Source organism: Pseudochaenichthys georgianus, chromosome 18, assembly GCF_902827115.2.
Source record: "Pseudochaenichthys georgianus chromosome 18, fPseGeo1.2, whole genome shotgun sequence".
Lineage (NCBI taxonomy): Eukaryota > Metazoa > Chordata > Actinopteri > Perciformes > Channichthyidae > Pseudochaenichthys > Pseudochaenichthys georgianus.
In genome coordinates, this window is record NC_047520.1 from 21,199,019 (window position 1) to 21,223,801 (window position 24,783).

At 42.5% G+C, this 24,783-nt stretch overlaps 1 protein-coding gene and 1 long non-coding RNA gene across 3 annotated transcripts in view; both read right to left on the reverse strand.

Annotated features, from left to right (window-relative positions):
- The window catches only part of LOC117463492 (tyrosine-protein kinase receptor TYRO3), a 31,697-nt gene extending 15,935 nt beyond the window's left edge, over positions 1-15,762 (reverse strand). Inside the window, exons 1-6 of one of the 2 annotated variants that reach the window (XM_034105746.2) lie at positions 15,577-15,762; positions 14,300-14,361; positions 13,056-13,653; positions 12,147-12,302; positions 11,363-11,695; positions 604-799 (exon numbers count right to left, since the gene is read on the reverse strand). In XM_034105746.2, the coding sequence (XP_033961637.1) occupies positions 604-799; positions 11,363-11,695; positions 12,147-12,302; positions 13,056-13,653; positions 14,300-14,361; positions 15,577-15,691 (1,460 nt within the window). In that variant the 5' untranslated portion in view covers positions 15,692-15,762. Of the gene's footprint in view, positions 1-603; positions 800-11,362; positions 11,696-12,132; positions 12,303-13,055; positions 13,654-14,299; positions 14,362-15,576 lie in introns of those variants that run through there. The other variant, XM_034105747.2, reaches the window with a different exon arrangement.
- A 6,102-nt stretch (positions 15,763-21,864) lies between these two features.
- LOC117463960 (uncharacterized) lies at positions 21,865-24,646 on the reverse strand. Its single transcript, XR_004553992.2, has 2 exons — positions 24,533-24,646; positions 21,865-23,747 (listed from the first exon to the last, which is right to left on the reverse strand). It is a non-coding gene; the product is annotated as an uncharacterized lncRNA (long non-coding RNA).
- Positions 24,647-24,783: the final 137 nt, after the last annotated feature.

Below are 24,783 nucleotides of genomic sequence, written 5' to 3' on the forward strand. Positions count from 1 at the left end.
CTTTAATAAACTTTCAGAATGCTTTCTTATTAATATGTTACATGGGATTTATAAAAATATATATTTGGTCTACCTTTTGGGGATTTTGTTCTTTCTTTTTCATGATACATTTTACAGGCCAAGTCATCAGCCTGTATTGTAGCTCTAGCTGTAACCGAGTCAAAGTCAACTCTAAATGCAATTTAAACTGCTTGAATAACATTAACCTAATCCTTACCGTTTGAGCAGTCTCGTTTTTATCACTAGTGGGTTCTTTTTGTGCAAAACTATCCACCATCTTATTGACAAAGTACGTTTTTGAGCTGAAAGTAAAGTTTTAATATGGAACAATTTCACCTATTACCTTTGTAATTTTACACATAAATCTTTCCTCACATTGATCTCCTCATGTGCGAAAGTATCTCACAATGAAGGCACTAAGAAACTTATCTATGGCCTATTATAAAGCTTTGTCATTTCATATGACACCTCATATTCTGTAGTTATTTTGATTACTTTCCCTTCCAACACTCTCAACATCTCAACTCAGCAATGACCACACACTTCATCAAAAATAACTTTAAAGTAGTACTCAAAAGAATAAGACGTGTTCGGTCCCATTACCTGAGTTTAGTGTAGTTGCTGCGCAGGACACACACAACAATGGGGATTAGAGCCATGAGCAGCAGGATGGCAAATAAAATACCAATTGTCATCCACATGGAGGTGCGACTCTGGGACTTAGAAGCTGTTGGAACTACTGCCAGCTCTGAGAAGTTTAAGCCCGGCGTCTGTGTGCTCACCACAGGAGGAACCTTCCCTGGAACAGAACAGAATGATTCAGGTGGCTCAAATTAACAGCACTTTTGACTTTTATTTACTTCAATGATGCACTTTTTGTTCAGTAGTTATTCAAAGCTAGCCTGTGCACATGTACAGAACCCAGAGTAACCCAAAGTATAACAAGAGAGTGCTAAAAAGACAACAACATCCAGCTAAAGTATGCTAATATTAGCTAACTTTAGCCATCGTGAGCGAACCCATCCTCTAATTGTGTTGAGCAAAAGTGTTACTGCGTATAGTTTCAGTTCTCTTGTGTCGGAGGCAGAATGTGTTATATCCTTCTTTCATCGAGCTAGCTAAGTCATTCATGGGTCATTCCAGAATAGGAGGACATTTTCAATGTCAATTCATCTTCTCCCTTTCATTTTCATATTTGTCTGATCCTTTCACTGTAGAACGAGTGTGCTACTCTTACCCACTCAACCCTGTTACTCATATTATCGGAATAAGACAAATACAAATCATAGTTAACTTTCTTTAGTTTAATAATGTTGTTCTTGCCTTGAAATTAGCCTTATATTCTGCATCGAGCATCAATTCCTGAGGTAAAAACGAGCATTAGCATTAGCATTGATCTGCAACCCTGTTACTATAGTTAAAGTAATTACAGTTACAGAGTTGCATTTACTGCAGTACCATTTATTATCTAAAGTTAAATTAAATGTTTACATTTAGCATAATCCAAAAGTTTTACTGTATATTCCCAGAATAATAATTGCCTTCTTTGTTAATGGCAACAATGAACCCTTTTGTTAAAAATAAATTCAAAATGAACACATCTGTGTTTAAATTATAGTTAGATCAAGAGGTTAATAGAACATTTTAAACTGATTCTATTGATTTCAAAGTTCTAGCTAACCGTTGAGCACAGTTAAAAAGCAACAGATAAAACATCTTATAGTATGCAACTCGATTTAAGATAGGATACAACTGCTGACTTCTAGAACCTGGGATAAGTACCATTTTGTTTTTAGTCTTCTCTGATTCAGTGTGCTCTGTGTAAATGTTCTGTAGTTCGTTTGATTAAAATTGTGCTTTTAATCTCAAAACAGCCAAAGTATCTGACTTTCAGGCAGAAATGTGGGAAACTTATTTTGACAGAAACCTTAAAACTGAACTAACTGGTTCTTAGGGTTAACTTTGATTTAAACATTTGTATAATACTAAGGGCTTTATTGACTGTATCAGGGTTAACCTCATAACTTTATTACCTAGGGTTAATGTAATTGAAAAAATTGTCACTAAAAAGTTCATTAAGAAAGGCATGGAGACTCCAGCTAGTGTGAAGTGAGCCAGTTCTATTTCGTCCCTACTGCCCGCCAGAGGCGGTGCTTTAGCACTGGATATGTCCATCGCGCGCATGCGCAGCTCGAGTACCAATAACAACAAAGTCACCTGTGACCCACGTGACACCGGCTATATCAGCCGGTGTCGTCAGAGGATCTGTTCCTTTCATCTTCTCGCTGCGCGAGGGTACCGTGGCTAAATTTTTGTAGCCTACAGCGTTCAGGTTTGAACGTTTGATCTGAGGGATTTCTCTGCAAGCAGCTGGCCGTGTGCAGCTTCGCGACTGACAGTCGGAGCTACGGGTCGTTAAACGCGTCCTCCAGGAGCTGTGGCCGGCTGTGCGCTGTGCAGAGCCTCGACAGACAGGTTTGTGTCAGCTTGTTGCTAGTGATGGCTGTGTCCCCGCACCCTCTCCCAGCCAAGTTGTCCTGATTGCCGTCTTATTTTGTGTGGCTTAGACTTTCTAGTGACGACAGTGTTCCCGCTTCCTCTCCCATAAAGTTGCCCTTATGCTCTTTTGAAAGTTCTGCTTGTGGCGTTGTGCCCGAGCTATCATTAGCATTTGAGTCCCAGCTTTGGCTGCGTCCCTCATTCAATTTACTATGGAAAGCCCAGAGTGTCATACTTTAAACCCGTTTTTCATTTAGATGCAGAGAGTAAGGTAAGTACTTTCTATTTCTTAGAAGCTATTATCTGGTCTTAACATTTGTGTTCTGACTTGGTCGCTTGATTGTTAGCAGCAGCCGCTTGGCTAACACCTTGCTGTTGAGCTTAACTATTAACTCAGGGCAGTGCTCCCGCTCCCGGTAGCATAGGGTTTGATTGCAGTAGCGCTGAGGGGTCGGCAACCCGCAGCCCACGGGCCGCATTCGGCCCTTTAAGCCCTCTGCTCTGGCTCCCTTGAGCTTAGACAAAAATAAGAAGGAAATAAAATAAAAGTATTTGTAGGACTATTTATATTTTGTTGCACGGTTGAAAATGTTTCGTATCTTGTATTTTGAGGTGATACTGTGACACATAAATAAAAAACAAAACGGTTTTCATTAGGTCAACTAAAATATGCGTCACATCCTGCTCCGGTCCCGCGCCTTTTCATGGAGGTGAATAACCTGACCCCCGGCTCGATGAGCGAACGATGGATAAATCAAAGAAAAGTACCGGAGGAACACAGGATTTAATTCTGTGTGGACAGAGTTATCTGCTTTCACAGCAAACGATGCTGGTTTACCGGTATGTTTGATATGTGGAGAGAAGTTGTCAAAGTTGATGCAGCCTTTACGTATCGAGGAACAACACGGGAGAGGAAGACAGCTGACGATCGTCAGTCATAATTCAATGGGGTATGTAATTTATTTCAGAAAACACTTTTTGTTATATTCCATGGAATGCTCTTAACGTCCCGATAGCAATGAATATATTAAATGCTTTGACAATAAATACATACAAAAATTAATCTCTGGAAGCCGTAGCGCTGTAAAAAGCACGACCAATCACCTGAGCCGGCTCGGCTAAAGTAACTGGATGGCCTACCTGCCTGTCAGCCTTCCATCTGTGCACAGACTAATCTCATGCCCTCATTGGTCATGTGCGCGTTCGTGTGTGTTGGAGGAGGGGCTCTGTGAGGAAGTCTGAAGGAAGAGGCATATTTTTTCCGGTTGTGTATTTTCAAATTCTAGCGCACTAGCTGGTTTCTCCATTCTTACCTACCCTACCTTTAACTCTTTTTAGGGTGCAGCTATATGTTTTATTTATTTCAAAGTGGGCCCATTTTAATAATATTTGTTTTCCCTTCAAATGTGCAGAGGACTCCCCAAGTGCTGTGTTTCATTTATTTTAAAGTAGGCCTGTGTATTATTTTTAATTCTCCTTATAAGAGTTCTTTGTTTCTTATTAGAGGTTAACAGTTTTATATCATGTAATAAATGCTATAAAAAAACTTTAGTTTTTGTCTGATATAACAATACAAAACTATAAAATATGTTTTGCGGCTCCAGACAAAAACATTTTTTGGAAAAAGGAGCAAAATGGCTCTTTTGGTCAAAAAGGTTGCGCTAGATCGTTGTATTACTGCTCCTAGTACTAGACTCCTAGCACTAGGATGATATGCAGAGAAAATCTTGTGGCATGTGCGGTTACTACTGTAACCAGGCACGGTTCTATGCGGGCTGTTCTCTTTCTTAGAAGCTAATTATCTGGTCTTAACATTGTGTTCTGACTGGTTGCTTGATTGTTAGCAGCAGCCGCTTGGCTAACACCTTGCATGTACGGTTAAGCTTCACTATTTAACTCAGCCGGTGAGGGCAGTGATCTCGCTCCCGCTCCCGGTAAATGCATGGTATGGTTGCAGTAGCGCTATATCGTTGTATTTACTGCTCCTAGTACTAGACTCCTAGCACTAGGACGATATGCAGAGAACAATCTTCACTGTGTGTGCTGTGTGCTCTGCATGTATGGCCATTAAGGAGGATTTCATCCTCCCAATATTATATTGTCTAGTGGGCAGCCGTTGGCTGACACTTTTAGGCACCGGCCGCAGTTACTACTGTAACTAAGGTTCTAAGCAGTGCAAGTACTGGCCATAGTCAATACCGTAACTACGGCTCTATGCTGTGTAAGTACTGGCCATAGTTACTACTGTAACTACGGTTCTAAGCCATGTAAGTACTGGCCATAGTTACTACTGTAACTACGGTTCCAAGTCGTGCAAGTACTGGCCATAGTTACTACTGTAACTACGGTTATATGCCGTGTGAGCCCTGGCCATGGTTACTGCTGTAACTACGGCTCTGTGCTGTTCTCTTCTTTAGAAGCTACTTATCTGGTCTTAAACATGTGTGTTATTTGACTTGATCTTGCTTGATCGCTAGCAGCAGCCGCTCGGCTAACGTCTTGCGTATACTGTTATTTTACCCAGCTAGGTGAAGGCAGTGCTCTCGCTCCCGCTCCCTCTACCGGTAATGCGGATGTAGCTACATCCCTTTTTCTGTTCGGCGAGTAGTAGCACCACTCTACTCTTCCCGTTCAGCAGGTAGCTGGTGAAGGCTGTGTTCCCGCACCCGCTCCCGGTTACGCTGCATCTGGCGTTCGTCTCTAACTCAACCAGTGAAGGCAGTGTTCTCGCCCCCGCTCCTGGTAGACGCGGAACTGCCCTGTTTTTCCGTTAAGCAGGTAGCTGGTGAAGGCTGTGTTCCCGCACCCGCTCCCGGTTATGCTGTATCTGGCATTCGTCTCTAACTCAGCCGACAGTGTTCTCGCTCCCGCTCCTGGTCATCCGGGACTCATAGAACCGTAGTTACAGCCGTAACTATCGTTCCTATTGCTGCCCACCAGCTGCAGAGAGTTAACAAATTAAAGGGGTGTGGCCCCACAGCTCTGACAACTCAACAATCAGGACTGGTGTCCATTTTAGGCAGCACTTTCCTGGAGCGTCAGACTGACAAAAGGCGCATTCACACCGCAGTACTTTTCCCACAAAGGTTCATGAGAACTTAGTTCATGAGAACTCTTTTGTCGCGTTCACACCAAAAAGAGCCGGTACTAAAATGAGTTCATGAGAACCTTTTTACCCCCTTTTCAGTCCCTGCTAGAGAGCAGGGATTTTCGTGGGAGAAAAAGGTTCCTATTTCTGATTGGCTGGGCGGATTGCAAACCACGCCCCGTAAAACTCCCAAAAAGTTTTGTGAAGCCGCCATTTTATAATCCTCGCATTAGCATTATTAGCATTAGCATTAGCCCAGCGCATAAATGCAGAGAGACTAACTCATGGCAACACAAAATAAAACATGGGAGCGGTGGAGATGAGGAGGTGTCGGCGTTCTGGCGATTTACTCGGAAAGCTTCAGTAGAAGCTGCTGGGACTCCCAGCAGCTTCTACTGAAGCCAGTCCCCAACTCCGGGGACTTCCGGCCGGGGACTTTGGGCGGCAGTATACGCCGTGAAGTGGTTTGCGGCCTGCCAGTAAGCCCAAAGCAGAAGAAGAAGAAGAAGAAGAAGAAGAAGAAGAAGAAGAAGAAGAAGAAGAAGAAGAAGAAGAAGAAGAAGAAGAAGAAGAAGAAGAAGAAGAAGAAGAAGTGACGTCAGCGGCTTCATTTGCTTAATCCTCCACACAGGTCGGAGGAAGAAGCCACGTCTCATCTCCTCTGTCCTGGGCGCACGCTGTCCTGCTATGTGGCGCGCACGGCGGCCTGGCGCCGTTCTCAGCGCCTGGTTGTGCACTATAGAGAGCGCTCGATCGGGCAGCCTCTGTCTGCACAACGGCTGTCACACTGGCTGTGTGAGGCTGTGTGAGGCTGTGTCGCAGGCGTATGTCTCCTCTGGGGTGGATCCCCCGGAGAACATCAGTGCGCACTCCACCAGAGGAATGTCCTCCTCCACGGCTTTGCACGGAGGAATGTCAGTGGAAGATATGTGCACTGCTGCATCTTGGTCTTCCCCCTGTTCATGTATTCATTTTTATTTGAGGGATGTCTCCCTTTCCTCTCTGACGCACCCCGTACTGGGTGTCCTGTCGGAGTGAGTGACGTCAGGGAGCCAGCTGTGCGCCTCTCTCCTGCCTCTCGGCACACGGAGAGCGGCCCTGTTTCCCTCTTATAGGAGGGATGTTCCTTTTTCCTCTGACACACTTTGTACGTCGTGTCTGATCAGAGTGAGTGACGTCAGGGATCCAGCTGGGCGCTCTCCTACCTGTCTGACACGCAGAGAGCAGCTGTTCCCCCTCTCTGATCGCTGGGCAAGGTGGGACCCTCTACTTTCTCACAGCGGCCGGTATGTATTGTTCCCAGCCTTCACCCCGTCGGGAAGATAGGCATGTTTTGCTATGTTCCAGGGACGGTGATGCGCCATTACGCATGGCACAACAGGCAGGGGGTGTTATTGAGCAGGTGTGTCTGTGCTTCTAGTGCCGGGCGGACCCAGTGGAGCGCAGACTACATCATGCTTCGCCCTTAACCCAATAGCGATAGCCTTAGAGGGCGAAGCCATATACGAAATAGAACTGAGGTTACCTACTGTAACCAAGCTTCTAGGAGTAATGGCACAGCCCTCTAAGCGCTGGGCCCCATTGGCTCTACGAATAGCTGAAGAAAAGTTATTTTGTATGGGAGCAGATTGCCGGGCCACCTTCCTACTTATACCGGAAGGAGGCCCGAGGCCTAGCGGGTGGGCGTGGACTACAAGTGTTTCAGTGCTGCGCGGGGGCGCAGAGGGATAACCCAATAGCGATGGCCTTAGAGGGCTGCGCCATTTACTCATAGAAGCTGGGTTACAGTAGGTAACCTCAGTACTCGATCATGGGCTTGGGGTGCTCAGTGCGTGCGCATGCTCAGTAGCGCTAGGTAGCAACATTCGACCAAGTACCCCTGACAGGTAGCATTGTGTTGATACAGGCTCTTTGAGCACATTTTCAGATTTGATTTAGTTTGACAGCCCTTATATTGAAAACTTAACATTTTTGAAGGTGATTAGGCTACGTGGAATTCTTTAAATGACTTAAAATTGCTAAATATACATCTTCACATAAATCAACCAAAGGTTGACACAGGCAATAGTAATGAAAGTTACTTTTTTTTTATTATTATGTAAGCATTTTCAAGGATATGCCAACAGAAAGGCACCCCAGGACGACAATAATCCGGATATTACTAAATCGCTTCCATACAATATAAGGACTTCAGAAATAGTAGGCAAGAGGATATTTTTTAACTGACAGTTGAAAACACTGTCTATGTCCTATATTGCAACATGGTCAAAAAGACAAAAACAAAGAACTGTTACCAATTTTGATGATGAGGAACATTTTAACAATCGGAGTGTTTGCTTTTTCTCATGCAGAGGGTACTTTTCTTTGTTCATCAGATGTGTTTTGACATGGGTAGGTGAAAAGGTCAAGCTGCATAATAGATTTATAGCATTTTTTAACATTAAAGAAATAGTATAAAATCAAAAGGTGGGTTTTTTGAAAAAAAAAGCTTTGTGTTAAGTGTAGGGCAGTTAGCTGAGTTCATCAGATGTGTTTTGACATGGGTAGGTGAAAAGGTCAAGCCGCATAATAGATTTATAGCATTTTTTAACATTAAAAAAATTGTATAAAATCAAAAGGTGGGTTTTTTGATAAAAGAAGCTTTGTGTTATATATATTTGTATTAACACATCGAAGTTGGTTTGACAAAAATTCGTCCATCGAAGCCAGTGTTAAATAGATTTTTCGAATGTGTCGAATATCCAACGTCCAATATAAAACCAAATTTACCACGGTGGATAACCGGGCTCTGTAGCGTCCAGCTAGCTTAGCGATAAATACACACAGCGTTGTATTCTCCTCCCCCTGTCGGCCCTAAAAGCTTCAGAGGGCAGATACCTGAGCTCCATAGCGTCCTGCTAATGTGAAACACACACACACACACACACACACACACACACACACACACACACACACACACACACACACACACACACACACACACAGCGTTAGCGGGACATTCTCCTCTCCCTGTCGGCCCTAAAAGCTTCAGAGGGCGGATAGCTGGGCTCCGTAGCGTCCCACTAGCTTAGCCGCTAGCTTATCTATAGCCAGTTGAGTAGCACTTGAAATGTTTGGCTCTATGAAACCTGCTGTACTTATATGATTCTGTTTTCTTCAAGGTTGTGTCTTCCTGGTCGAATGTACTTATTGTAAGTCGCTTTGGATAAAAGCGTCAGCTAAATGCAATGTAATGTAATGTAATGTCTAAAAGTAAACATAGATGGGTAAATAGAATATGAATAAATCGTCACCGATGTAGAGGATATCTTTTTTTATTCACTTTGAACTCGGCCAAATGGAGTTTAATGCTTTGGGATTTAAATTAGGCCACATAGTACGTGCATGGGTTTGAAAGTATAACGTGCTAGCCTGCTGTAATACATCGTATAGTCAGGCACACATTTATGAGAGATTTAACAATGGCCAATTATATTTCTTAAATAATATGTAGCCTATTCCCAGAGCATAATTCATGGGGCAACAAGGTGAGGTGTAAAATGTGTTTTAATATCATAAATGTTACGCCAGCAAACTTCTTGTACGGACTTCGGCAGTAGTGAAGACTCACTTAACGAATTAAGTACAAAGACGAATCGTTCGCGAACATGCAAATAATCAGAAGTCGTACCGAACCGTAGCGAACCGATGAACGAATCAGTGAACGAATCAGTGAACGAATCTTTAAAATAAACTGAATCAAAAGATTCGTGTCCCCGAAGGGAATCTAAATGCCCATCACTACTAACGAGGCCTAGCCATACCGAGCGAGGCCGAGCGAGGCCGTGTAGTGGAAATGCGCCACAAGTGAGGTTCTTACCCTCATTACCTCTGCCCGTCCTACCACCTGTCCTCTGGACCCTATCCCTTCAAACCTCCTTCAGACTATCGCTCCTGATATTCTACCATTTCTCACCCATTTCATCAACACTTCTCTAACTTCTGGTCACTTTCCAAACAGTCTCAAGGAGGCAAGAGTAAACCCTCTCCTAAAGAAACCCACTCTCAACCCGTCTGATGTTATAAACTACAGGCCTGTCTCTCTCCTCCCGTTCCTGTCTAAAACACTTGAACGTGCGGTCTTTAAACAACTCTCCTGTTGTCCTCCTTGCTGTCATTGAGGAACTGCACACTGCTAAAGCAGCCTCCCTCTCCTCTGTCATCATCCTTCTGGACCTGTCTGCTGCATTCAACATGGTGAACCATCAGATCCTCCTTCGCACTCTCCAAGAACTTGGAGTTTCAGGCTCTGCACTTTCCCTCCTCACCTCATACCTCAAAGACCGTACCTACAGGGTAACTTGGAGAGGGTCCGAGTCCGACCCTTGTCAATTAACTACAGGGGTCCCTCAGGGCTCTGTTCTTGGTCCCCTCCTCTTCTCCCTGTACACAAACTCGCTCGGATCTGTCATTAGCCCACATGGTTTTTCATACCACTGCTACGCTGACCACACCCAATTAATTCTGTCCTTTCCCCCGCTCAGAGACCCAGATCGTCGCACGCATCTCTGCTTGTTTAGCTGACATCTCTCAGTGGATGTCTGCTCATCACCTCAAGCTCAACCTTGACAAGACTGAACTGCTTTTCCTTCCGGGAAAATATTGTCCCACTCTTGACCTGACTATCAACATCAGCCCCTCTGTTGTTTCCCCGACTCAGACTGCAAGGAATCTGGGTGTGACCCTAGATAACAACCTGTCCTTCACTGCAAACATCGCTGCTACAACCCGCTGCTGCAGATACACGCTCTTCAACATCAGGAGGATGCGTCCCCAGCTGACCCAGAAAGCCACGCAGGTTCTGGTCCAGGCTCTCGTCATCTCACGCCTAGACTACTGCAACTCCCTCCTGGCTGGTCTACCTGCATGTGCCATCCGACCTCTGCAGCTCATCCAGAATGCAGCGGCTCGCCTGGTCTTGAACCTTCCTAAATGTTCCCACACCACGCCGCTCCTCCGCTCCCTCCACTGGCTTCCGGTAACTGCTAGAATCCACTTCAAGACCTGGCCCTTCCTACATCCAGGACATGGTTAAACTGTACACCCCAGCACGTGCACTCCGCTCTGCATCAGCCAAACGACTCGCTGCACCCTCGCTGCGAGGGGGACCCAAGTTCCCATCAGCTAAAACACGTGGGTTTGCTATCCTGGCTCCAAGATGGTGGAATGAGCTCCCATTGACATCAGGACAGCAGAAAGCTTACACACCTTCCAGACTGAAAACTCATCTCTTTCGACTCCACTTCGAGCGATAGAACTACTAACAAAGCTCTTATATACTAATAAAGGACTGGCTTATCTATAGCCAGTTGAGTAGCACTTGAAATGTGTGGCTCTATGAAGCCTGATGTATGATTCTGTTTTCTTCAAGTTTGTATCTTCTTGGTCGAACGCACTTATTGAAAGTCGCTTTGGATAAAAGCGTCAGCTAAATGCAATGTAATGTTCTAAAATATATATACCATTGATGCCTGGGCTGGCCAACTCAATTTGTGTGATGATTTATCTATCTGTTCTTCTCAAATACATAACAGAAAATGAGAAAATAAAGGTTTTTTTTACATCTGAACGTCATCCAATTCTGGAATGACTCACAAAGGAAAAAACTTAAAAGTTAGGAACTGAAACCAGAACTGAACCCTAACACTGTTATTTCCTAACACATGTCTGTCTCATTATTTCCCTCGCCTTTCTTGGACTTTCTAATGTGTCGAAATCTTAGTTGGGTTTACATACATCTGTGGATTGTGACGGTGGCAGTGGATGAAGGTGGAGCCCCCCCCAGGGTGGATGCATCGTTCCAGGCCTGCACTGAGAGCCTGTATCCGTGCTGGGGGCTCAGCTCGGTGACAGTGACTGATGTGTTGGTCAGCCCTGCTGAGTCAGGCAGGAAAACCACAGTATCGCCACACGCCTGCCACTGACGGCTGGACTCCACTTCCTTCTCACACTTGATGCCATACATCACTTCCTGTCTGCCTCCACGGTCATGAGGAGGATCCCACGTCACCATCAGCACGGAGTCATTATGGTGACAGGCTGTGAGATTCACCGGAGCAGAGGGCGGCTCTGTGGGGGACAAAGGGAAGTAAAACATGAGGAGAGTTTGCAAAATCGTATGAAATAAGTGTCCTTAGCATCACATTAGATAAAGGTAGAACAAGGGAGACAACCTGTGTCCATTAGATTTACAAGTAATAATCAAATAAACTGCATCAATGACAATTGAGGGGAAATGTGCCATGTTGCACTGAAACAACTCAAATGTTGACTTTTATTAAATGTATTATGACAGCAGATTTCACATTATTGAATTAGGTTAGTTGAAAGTAATAATATTAAGTTGAACCTTATTTCAACTTAATATTATTGCTTTGAACTAACTTAATACAATTATTTGTTGTCTGTTGATATAATACATTTAATAAAAGTCAACGTTTCATTCAAATCCCATTCATAAGTTGAACAGTATATTGATCGACACCAGTTTATTTGCATAAACTCACTGAGTGTGTCTTACTAGTGCATCCGAGGTCTTCAGGGTCCGTTGGTAGGCGGGTGTAACCCTGCAGACAAACACACCTCTCAGATCCCTTCCCATATGTGTTGCTATTCTGTGGGCATGGCCGGCATACTCCACTCTCATTGGCTGGTTTGTAGTAGCCCATATCGCAAGCTGGTGGGAAAAGATAGAGTGAATCCCTTTCCTCCAACTTTTATTTAAAAGAAGAAAAGAAGAAGTTCTCTTCTACTGTGGTAATAATGTTATTTTCAGAATACAATGACATTTTGCTGTGCATGTTCACCGTGCCCAGATGTTGAATCCTTATGTATTAGGGCTACCTCAAGACGCTTCCTTCAGCACCTGTGTGTGTGTGTGTGTGTGTGTGTGTGTGTGTGTGTGTGTGTGTGTGTGTGTGTGTGTGTGTGTGTGTGTGTGTGTGTGTGTGTGTGTGTGTGTGTGTGTGTGTTGGGCATCTAAATACCTGATGCATGCCCAGGAACTTCATTCCAGAGTGGTTGGGTTCTTGAATGACCCTGGTTTTATATATCAGTTCATTTTTTATGTAAGCATTGCGAACAAAGATTATTTCTGACATGGACCTTTTTAATTTGTCCTTTTTAGATTTATTTTTATATAGTGAACAGAACATTTTGTGTAAAAGTAAAAAATCACATTTATCTTTGACATGTCTTGTTAGTCACTGGCGGACATACACCGTTTGAGCTAAAGCTGTCATATATATATATATATAAATCTAAGTAAATAAATCCATCAAGCAGATCTGTGGAGCTTTTAGGAAGCGTACAGTCAGGAAACATAACTCCTGCTCGGTCTTCGGTCGGTCTTCTATCTAATTGTATTCTCTAGTCATCAGTAAAGCAGCACATTTTAAAGTAATGTAATTGAAAAAGTTAATCTCCGTACTTTGACATGTGTCATCCATGACTTGATGGCCGGGATTACAGGTACATCCTCCATGCTCTGGACCCCATTCTCCATCCGCCTCACACTCTCTAACAGGAGGAGAAACCTCCACAGCTCCGTTCACACAGGAGCCCCTCAGGTCACCCGACGCGGCCCCCGTCCCTTCAAACAAGGCCAGGTTGCTAACGATGTCAGGGCACCTCCTGTAGTACAGTCTGATGGATGTCAGCAGCACACATGTTCCAGAGTAGGAGAAGGCCAGCTGGAAGCCTGTACCTCTGACGGGGCCCAGGCCCAGAGCTAGTCTGCGCTCAAAGTACCCGGACAGCAGGACTGCATTGACAGGGAAATGCCTGGAGGTGTTAAGATTCAGGACGGTCAAACTATTTTGAAACCTTGTCATTGGAGTGTTTTTGTCAAAGAAGTGAACTTGTAGTGGGCTCAGCTGTTCAGACGGCTGCTCTTCTTGGGCTAAGGAAATATCCATCAGTATGTAGTGGGCATCTTTCCGCTCCATCCACGGGCTTAAAACAGTTCTTGTCATGCGCCTTGCACAAGCTTGAAGCACAGGGACTGAAGCAAGGTCAACTGAAGTCCACTGGGATGTTAGGGAAGATAAGATAAAGCATTGATACCAGGGTGGGAAACATGTGATCATAGCAACAATGTATCAAAAAGTATACAGAACAGAACAGTACATATGTACGTATCTACGTATACCGAGAGTATCTCTATTGAATATATGATATTAATATACAGATTAACAAATATAATTGAAGTCAGTATACTTTGATAGGCGGGCCAGGCCTAAACTAACAACATGTAAACAATGTATACTTGCTGAAAAGCTGCAGGGTAGAACTACAGGTTCACACAATCCTGATGGGACTCAACAAAGTGGAATAAGCAAATAAAGAATAAGGTATGCAGACTAATCATTCGACCCAATATGATGTTGTCTGAACAGTGAGTTCACTGGGAGTTCTTGTTGAATGACATCTTGGTCAAATTCCCAAATTCATATCCTATGATTTACGTTATATTTGGTTATGTAAACCCCACGCAACAGGCAGGTTTCACACCACGATGAACACAGCTCGAGTAAATACAGTGACGTGTCTAGTTAGCATTTAACATTGGGTCCAATCTGGTATCGTCATTATTTAGTGACGGATTAAACCTTTTACTGCGCATGAAGCAAGCATTGGAATGATCAAACATGTGTCATGTGCATCCCGTCTTACCGCTGCGTTTGGCTCGGATTTCCATCCCAATGATTTCTGTTTATCAGAATGGAAGATCTCCGCTAAACAGGGAGAGAGAAAGCAACACGCTGTTTCATTATGCTGGACATTTTCAAACCGACAACAGGCGTTTCATGAGAAAAAAAACATCTATAAAGAATAAAAAATCGTAACATTTGAGCTGGATCATTCCTTGGGGACACATATTTCCTTTAGTACTGGCTTCTTTTGATTTAGTACAACAAGAACAATCTCCTAAATGCTTTCAGCTTTTCGTTATGAGGTCCTTCCTCTTTCTACAGTTGCAATAACATTGATTTTAGTTGCATAACATTTGCACAAACAAAACGGAAATCTTAACAGAATGTTTCCGTTAAAGGAAAGATATTAAGTGTTAAGTCCAAATTGACATATAATAATAATAACATATTTTATGTCTATAGGCTTTTGTTGAACCCAAAGACGCTTTAAACATATGAATGAGTTCAATTGACTGCTGTAAACAAATGAGGTCAAGAAAGACGACATATCATTCATTTCAAACAATTTATTGGTGACAAATATTAAAACACTTCCTAACAATGATCAAATACAATTATTGAATATTTTGTAAAGTTAAGAAAGATGGTTGTTATTTATCTTACATGTATAGTAATGTTGTATGTATTTCCCTTTTGAAGTCACATGATCAATTGATGGATTGTAAATAAAACCTGTATAAATAAAATCATGTTTTTGTCAGGTAAAAATCCTTCGTACTTTCCCATCCGCTCCGACTGTAAACATGATGGGTTGAACCACAGACTGCAAGACATGGCAACATGTTGGAAAGTAAATCTGCTAAACACCGTACGTGTGCCAGCTCCAACATTAAAGTGCTGCTTAAAAAGCTTAAACTAACCTTTTGCTGATGATGTCATTTCAATAAGTTTGCAAGCATTCTTGTTAACCTTCGTGCTTTATTGCTCATAAGATCTTCTTCTATCACTGCCTTTACACTAAATAATATAACACGCTCAATATACTATATCATCTTTGAAAAACACAATACTGTGTGTAATTTAACATCAATAATACCTTTGTCTAAGGGAAGTTAACTCTATTTGTACTTGTGCACTAACTCTTTGGTTTAGGGTGTGCAGAGGCAACAGTCAGAACATAGGGTTAGGGTTAGGGTTAGGGTTAGGGTCCACTTTCTGACAACCAGTGTAATGTCCCACAGAGATTAAATACACGATTATACATTTGTATCAAATAATGAAATGTGAAACACTCACCCTCCTCTGCTTGGTATTGAGTTTCACAGCCGGCTTCCCACAGCAGGATCCACAATAGGAGTAAAGTAGGCCAAACACACCGGGGTGTAAACAGTGTAGTGTTACTAACAGCCATGTTTACAGCGTGTTAGAAATGAGTATCATAATCTACGCCTGCCAGATCTCACATCCAGCCTGTCAGTCTGCGCTGAGGGACTCACTGGAACAATGTTTACATCTCCTTATAATGATTGGACTCAGAGGAATGTCGCCTCCCACACTGGAGTTCCTCAATTATTGCTTTTGACGATACAATAAGACAGTATACTTCAGAACACACTGATATCCTCACTATATATATATATATATATATATATATATATACGGAATAGTGTTTTTCTCCAAATACAGACACTTTTGGATAATGACTATCATTTTAAAAATTCGAATTGTACAAAAATTCAAAAACAGGTTTTAATTCTCAATGCATAAAGACAATTGTAATAAACTGTAATTTCTTTGAATTAAGCTCTAGTATACAAGTATTTACTAATTGTATACTAGTACCAAACCCTAACCTAACCCTAATAAACATCTGTATTTAGTTTTAGTTCCCAAAGGCAGAATCCTTTATGGGCAGTATTGGGCAAGACTTTCTCACTTCCTATTTCTATTTTCTATCTCTTTGGAAATGCTGACTTTAAAGAATTGTAGCTTTCTGTCATGTAAAGAGTATTATTCACCCTCAAATAAACTGAGGACTGAAAAGAGTACACAATGTTAACTTACTGAAGTTTGAACCTGATTGTAAGACATGTTTTGTTCCGTCTACATTGCAGCGCTGGCACATCAACCTGCAGATATAAGATCTCTTATTTATTTGTCTGCAACTGAAAACACACTCACTCCTCTAACACCTAAAGAGTGTCATCAGATCATTCAATGGAATGAGAAACTGGCATTTTCATTACAAAACATTTCTAAATATTTCTCATTCAATCAAATAGACATTTGTTGAGGGTTGACCACTTTTAAAAACGTCCTTTTGTTTTGAGCCCACTTATCATGTAGTTGATTCTAAGTACTCTTATGAGACTTGTGTCCAGCAGCAGGACAGAGGAAGCTAATAGTTGAACAGAGAAAAGTTGGGAAATAGCTGATTTGAACGGACGGAATGAAGAACTTTAAAAAAAAAAAAAAAAAATGTTTAAAGAACATTTGACTTGGATGGCCAGAAACCTGATTCCAAATAAATGCTAATGCCATTTTCAATGCCAAGCTACGTGATATAAGTGTGATGACAATTTAGCCTCTGAGGGAAGATTAGCAATTAAAACACAAGAATGGAGTTGGAGAAACATGTCCAGCTAGCTAGTTTAGACCAGTGATTCTCAAATGGGGGTACGCGGACCCCTAGGGGTACGTTGGGATACTGCAGGGGGTACGTGAGATACAAAAAAAAAGTTAATTAAAAGAATAGCATGCATGATTACGAAAATAATCTTAGTACAACAAGTTATATAGATAACACAATTGTATATAACATATTCCTAGAACCACCAAGGGGTTGTATTGTATTTTATAGTGTTTCATAATGTGTAATTTCGATTCACTGCAATTGAAAAACTCCTTGGAAAAATCTGTTTTAAAAAAATGTGGTCTTTTTTTCATGCATAAAAGGGAAAATATCCTTAGTTGGTTGTAATTCATGCATGAAGGAGTTAATAAATTACACTGATGGAACATCACTATATTGTGATTTATATGGCTTTTTCTATCAACAATGTTGGGGGTCGGTCAGGGGGTACTTGGCTGAGAAGATGTTTCAGAGGGGGTACATTACTGAAAAAGGTTTGAGAAGCACTGGTTTAGACCATAGGTTTAGACTCAGTTAAAGGTCCCATGTCATGCTTTTCTGGTTATTACCCGTCCCCTTGTGTTATGAAGGTTGTTCTGCATGTAAACGGTCTGCAGAGTCACAAACCCTCAAAGTGCACCCTGTAGCGAGTAAAACTCCAATGGACCAATCCGCGGAGCACCTCACACACCAGGATCCCTTGGCTAACTATCAGGGCGTCCCATTGACTTGCATAGAGCGCCCTGAACGCTGGTAATAGACGAGTTGGGATGGTGGAGAAATGCTCTCCTCAGACCCATGCTCAAACCCATGCTTAAATTATACCTCCTTTGAAAGCCTCGTTTTTAGTCTTACGCATCCGACCTGGAAAACTTTGCAGCCAATCTTATTTGTTACAGTGTACCGTGCACCAGGTCCTTATTCAGAATCCTTATCAGAATTCTCTGAGTTGTTATCAACTTTGGTTCTTAAAACAGACAAAGTAATTATCGTAGGTGACTTTAATATTCATGTTGACGATGATAAAAATAGCCTTACTGTTGCATTTAACTCTATATTAGATTCTGTTGGTTTCTGTCAGAGTGTAAATAAACCAACCCACTGCTATAATCACACTCTCGACCTTGTTCTGACTTATGGTATTGAAATTGAGCAACTATTAGTCGAACCGCATAATCCTGCTTTATCCGACCATTTCTTAGTAACTTTTGAAGTACTGTTACAAGACTACAAAGCATTAGTCAAAAGCTCCTGCAGAAGAAACCTATCTGTTAGTACTATAGCCACATTTAAGGAAGAGATTCCACCAATACTTAACTCGATAGCATGTCTGCATGCAGGGGAGGAAACTTATACAAAATGTACACCACCCCAAATTGATCATGTTGTTGATAGTGCTACAGATGCGCTGCGAATAAAATTAGACTCTGTTGCTCCTTTGAAAAAGAAGAAAATAAAACAACATAGATTAGCTCCATGGCATAATGCCGAAACCCGCAAAATAAAGCAAAAGTCTAGACAACTTGAAAGGATATCGCGTTCCACTAAACTTGAAGAATCTCGTTTAATTTGGCATATTACTCTCAATGAATATAAGAAAGCACTGCGTAAAGCGAGAGCAGCCTACTACTCTTCATTAATAGATGAGAATAAGAATAATGCAAGATGTCTTTTCAGCACTGTAGCCAGGCTGACAGAGAGCCACAGCTCCATTGAGCCTTCTATTCCCTTAGCACTCAGTAGTAATGATTTTATGTGCTTTTTTAACCATACAATTGTTACTCTTAGAAACTAAATTAATGACCTCTTGCCTTTGACCAGTATAGTGTTATCAACAGCTCCCGGAAACGTAAGTTCTAATATTACACTAGATAGTAAACTAGAATGCTTTTCAGCCATAAACCTTGAACAATTACATTCAATGATTCTCTCTTCTAAACCATCAACGTGCATGTTAGACCCAATTCCAACTAAGCTGTTGAAGGACGTTTTTCCATTAATTAGCACTTCTTTATTAAATATTATGAATATGTCTTTATTATCAGGCTATGTTCCACAATCATTCAAAGTAGCAGTGATAAAACCGCTTCTTAAAAAGCACAACCTCGATCCAGAGGTTTTAGCCAACTATAGACCTATTTCTAATCTTCCGTTCCTCTCAAAGATTCTTGAGAAAGCGGTCGCAAAACAGTTGTGTGATTACTTAAAAAACAATGATTTATCTGAAGATTTTCAGTCTGGCTTTAGAACACATCATAGCACAGAGACAGCTCTGGTTAAAGTCACACATGACATTCTAATAGCCTCAGACAAGGGACTTGTCTCTATTCTTGTTTTGCTCGATCTCAGTGCTGCATTTGATACTATCGACCATGATATCCTATTGCAAAGACTAGAGCACTTAGTTGGCATACAGGGAACTGCTTTAGGCTGGTTTAGGTCCTATCTATCTGAACGCTCTCAGTTTGTACGTGTCAACGATGAATCTTCCACACAAACCAAAGTTAGCCATGGAGTGCCACAGGGCTCAGTGCTCGGACCTATTTTGTTCACATTATATATGCATCCGTTAGGCAATATTATAAGGAATCATTCTGTAAACTTTCATTGTTATGCGGATGATACTCAACTATATTTATCAATCAAGCCTGATGAAATTAATCATCTAAATAAAATTCAAGACTGCCTTAAGGACTTAAAAACGTGGATGACCTTAAACTTTTTGATGTTAAACACGACCAAAACTGAAGTTATTGTACTTGGCCCGAAGAATCTACGAAACAAATTATCCAAAGATATACTAACTATGGATGGCATTAATTTGGCCTCCAGTGAGACTGTAAGGAATCTTGGTGTTATATTTGATCAGGATTTATCCTTTAACGCCCACATAAAATCAATTTCAAGGACCGCCTACTTCCATCTACGTAACATTGCAAAAATCAGGCATATCTTGCCTCAAAACGATGTAGAGAAACTAGTCCATGCATTTGTTACTTCAAGGCTGGATTATTGTAACTCTTTATTATCAGGGAGTACCAAGAAGTCAGTCAAGTAGCTTCAGCTGATTCAAAATGCTGCAGCTCGTGTACTAACCAGTTAGGAAAAGGGACCACATTACTCCTGTTCTGGCTGCCTTACACTGGCTCCCTATAGAACACAGGATAGAATTTAAAATTCTTCTTCTCGCCTACAAAGCCCTTAATGGGCAGGCGCCATCTTACCTTAAAGAACTCATTATACCCTACTGGCCTACTAGGGCATTGCGTTCCAATAATGCAGGGTTGTTGGTTGTTCCTAGAATCTCTAAAAGTACAATGGGAGCCAGAGCCTTTTCTTATCAAGCTCCACATTTGTGGAATCAGCTTCCAGTTTGTGTTCGGGCGGCAGACACCCTATCCGTTTTTAAGAGTGCGCTTAAGACCTTCCTTTTTGATAAAGCTTATAGTTAGGGCTGATTAGATTCAGCCCCTAGTTTTGCTGATATAGGCTTAGTTTGTCGGGGGACATCTTACTTCTTCCTTCTCTCTGTCTGTACCTGTGTACTCTCATGTTCCGATTAACCCAGCTTCTCCACATGTCTTTCTTTTTGGTGTCTATATACGCCGGGATCCGGAGTCATGGATGATCCTGCGGTCCTGTGTCCTGGATCGCGAGCCCTGGATCTTGAGTCGTGGCTGTGGTCCTGGATCATCAGTCCTGGATGGATATCCTCGTGGATTCATCTTCCTATTATACACACATGCATTTCCAAACATTTGGACTACCTATGTTGCAAATGTATTATCTTTTCAATTTACACACGGCATCTATAGCACGTCTGTCCGTCCTGGGAGAGGGATCCCTCCTCTGTTGCTCTCCCTGAGGTTTCTCCCATGTTCCCTTTAAACTGTGGGTTTTATCCGGAGGTGTTTCCTTGTACGATGTGAGGGTCTAAGGACAGAGGGTCTGAGGACAGAGGGTGTCGTATTGTCATACTGATATTCTGTACACACTGTGAAGACCACTGAGACAAATGTAACATTTGTGATATTGGGCTATATAAATAAACATTGATTGATTGATTGATTGATTGATGCTCACAGTGTTAGAAACCTTTCTCTTCCTCAGTATCAAGCCACACTTATTGTTTTTACTTCGGCTGTGAGTGTTTGTGTGCTCAGGATGAGTTTCGCTTGTTCTCGCTGTATCGCCGACCCGAAAGCCTGTCCGCTCCTCGCAGCAACGAGCCTCGCGACGTCCCGACCAATCAGAGCACAGTGGGCTCACGGGGAGAGGGGGCAGGAGCTCCAACAAGCCGTGTAGGACAGAGAGTGAATACACAGACTCTACAGAGATGCTGTGAGAAACCAATGTGAGTTTGGAACATTGAACAAAGTGAATCTATTCTAGTCGACCTCAACGATGGAGCCATGATCAGTGGAAATGACATGGGACCTTTAACAGTTATTTCTTTGACTAATAAGAAGCTAAATGAAAGTCAGCCGATACCTGATGAGTTCCCAGAACACTTTAAGCTCTGTCAGTTGTAGTTTGTGCTGTTAGCGCCGTTAGCTGCTAGCTAGCCGATTAGCATCGCCATGTGGAGGCCTCAATTACAGATATGCTCTGAATTACAACCTTTAAAAAACACACTGAAAAAACTAAAACGCTGACTTGTAACACATACGTGTGTTAGGTTAGTTGAATGCAATAATGTTAGGTTGAGCCTAATGTTTTTTATTTAAACTTAATATTTCTTTCAACTAACCTAATACAATTATGTGTAATTTGTTGACATAATGCATTTCATTAACGTCGTACATGTTTCAGCTAAAAGACCAACATTAGCACTTCCCCACGCTGATCAAACCCTTTATCAATTCATGATATCAATATAATGCGATTGATTGAAATCATTCCTACATTCTTCAAAGTATACATTCTATTAAATAAAGATCCATGAGATGAAATAAGGCATTCAATCATTTGTATTTTCCAGACTTTACAAATAGTGCAAGTGTAACATTAAAACCACACATAAAACAGGTTGTCACCACTTCACACACGAGGTGCACGGAGCCGCTCGCACCAGAGATGTTGGCAACATGAGAACTGCAAACTTTAAAAAGTAAAACAAAACCTCAGGCCTAAAACATCACAGAACTCGTACTGAAGTCAACGTGCAACAACACTTTAAGCTAATGTTGATGTTGCGCTAACAAAGATCACATCTTCTGCTTTCAACTACAAAAACACATTTGCATAATGTAAAAGTATTTCGAAGTTCTTGAATAGGAAAGATAATTGTCAGGACTTGAAACAAACACGTATCAGAACATTTCCCTAATAGTCGGCAAAAGAAACTAAATGTACAAGTCTACAGGAATATCACTGTCATGATATGAATCCGTTTACAGAGAGGACACATGCTCCTGTGTGAACATTCTCCACACATTTAAATGCTACACTAAGCGATGGCTTTGGTTACAACAATTACCATTTTACAGTTGTCTTGAATAAATAGTCAAACTTTAAATCATTCCAATGAGTTATTTAGAATATCTGATCCGTCCCATGGCTGCGTTCCTTATCCTTGCATTCAATGTGCAACTTTAAACAAACATTAAAACGTAACATTTTAAATATATTTTTTCAACAATGAAAATATCCAGACTTGGACAGGACATGAGCAAATTCATTTTAATGGAATTTGCCATGCGTTAAAATCCTGGCCTAAAACAGGGGTGTTTTTATAATGTGAAACATGCTTTAATAAGGCAACTTCGTGACCTATACTTGTTTGTGCACATGCCTTGTTGTACTCACTCAACATGATCAAAATCTGTCTATAACCTTAAGTCCTTTTTACCCTTAACTACAATCTGTTTTCTGAACCTTGCTGTTTTTAAATGTGAATTAAAGGGACGGTCGTCCGTTCAGGGGAGCTGTGACGCAACCTTGAGCTGCTCGCATGCTTTCTTCTGTGCTGTGAAAACACGTGTTACGTTTCTTTTTGTACGTACAGTGTCCGTTTGAACAGACCGTATCCAGATCCAGGACCACAATGGGTGCAGGCGGTAACAGCAGTGTGTTACAGCGTTGTGAGGGATTTGCTATTAATATGGTATTGTTTAAGGGCTTTCTAACCCTGCCGTGATTAACAGCCACACTGTGTTTATGGATGTACTGGCACTGGGTAGTCTGCAGCTACAATTCCCAACATGTCAGAAACGCTGCCGAACCTTAATAACAACTGACTCTCTCCTGCCGTATCCGGCTCTTATCTCTCCCAAACATTTACAGTCTCAGACGGACACTTTTGATCAAACACACTTTCACGATTTGTTACAACAGTCACTATAAACACAGCAAAGCACACGGTCCGGACGAACGAGCAGCTCCTGAAGGCTCTGAAGGGCTTCTGCTCACCGGGGGCGGATCCTGGGTCAGGGACATGGACATTGAATTTGAGGAAATGAATCTACTGCCCACTTTGATCGCACATTTAAAAAAGGGAAACAAACCAAAATAAAATGTGAGCACAGCCTAAACATAGCCTCTGTGGTTTGGGGCCGCCCGAGTCTCCATGGAAACACATCCAGCTCCTGTTGATCACGTGTATAAATATCCTCTGACGGCCGGCTTAAAGCACAGCAACCAGCCTGACAGCGGGGACCAGCGCCACCGCACCGCTCCTGGACGTGTCTCCCCGTCGTCCTTAAGGTAGTGAGACAGTGTCGTTGCTGGAGGCTGACAGAATCACTGCATCACACACTTCTCTTTCTGCTGTTTGGCGTACTTCCTCCTCCGCTGCTCCAGGCCTCGCTCCAGGCGCTCGTCTTCCTCCACAGCCCTGAGGAAGAGGAGAGAGGGGTCGATGTATGCATGAACTGATGTACCACCCATATCTCGCCACAATGCCACATGTGGGACAAAGAGTACGTGTGAGCGGGACAATGCGGGACATGTTACTGCAAGGAGGATTAAATACAATGTCTGTCCAACAGAAATGTCTATTGAAACTAAAAGCTTATACATATTAACAACAATGCTTCACTAGGGTTTCATTGTTTGCACAAAAAAGTGAAGAAATATATTTGGTTTGAATGGATTTTTCCTAACAAGCTATCGTGCTATATGTGTGTCCTCTTCTGGATGCGCTGCCCTGCGACTGGACGTGCTGCACAGCGTGCTCAACGTTACTATTCCAGCAGAGCTTCTGCTCCTCTTTTAGTTTCACAAGGAATCTATCCAGAGATCTAGATGTTTCTTTATGAGCCGGGCCTTTCTGTGAGCTTTGCACGTAGCATCAAACGCATTCACCAAAACTCCAGCAAACGTCTCAAAAACACCTGTATTCACTTCAAATAGAATCCTGCAGTATATGTATTCGATGTGTGTTTCTGTGAGTTTCGCAGGTAGTGTTGCTTCAAGTTGTATTCCCCTCCAGGCGCAATTAAAACACAACTCCAGAGTCTTCCTCCACAGACTACACGAGTCAAGTCACCCTCTGACACAGCTGAGGGTGATGCGCTCTCTTGTCTTCTACACAGCCATTGGACAATCAAATGCAGGACATGGGCTACATGTGTGGCACAAATGATAAAGACAGGTCGCCCTACTGGCCCTGTGTCTCACCCTCTCTCTTTGGCGTCGAGGTTCTGGACCAGCTCGTCCCTCTGGTTGACCAGGGACAGCAGCTCCTGGAGCAGCAGCTGCTCTCTGTGCTTCTGGTCCTGGCTCTTTTGCCACTCTGCAGAGAGAGAGAGGGAGAGAGAGAGGGAGAGAGGGGGGGAGAGAGAGAGAGAGAGGGGGGGGGGGGTGAGAGAGAGGGAGAGACGCGAGAGAGAGGGGGGAGAGTGGTGAGAGGGGGGTGAAGAGAGGGGGGG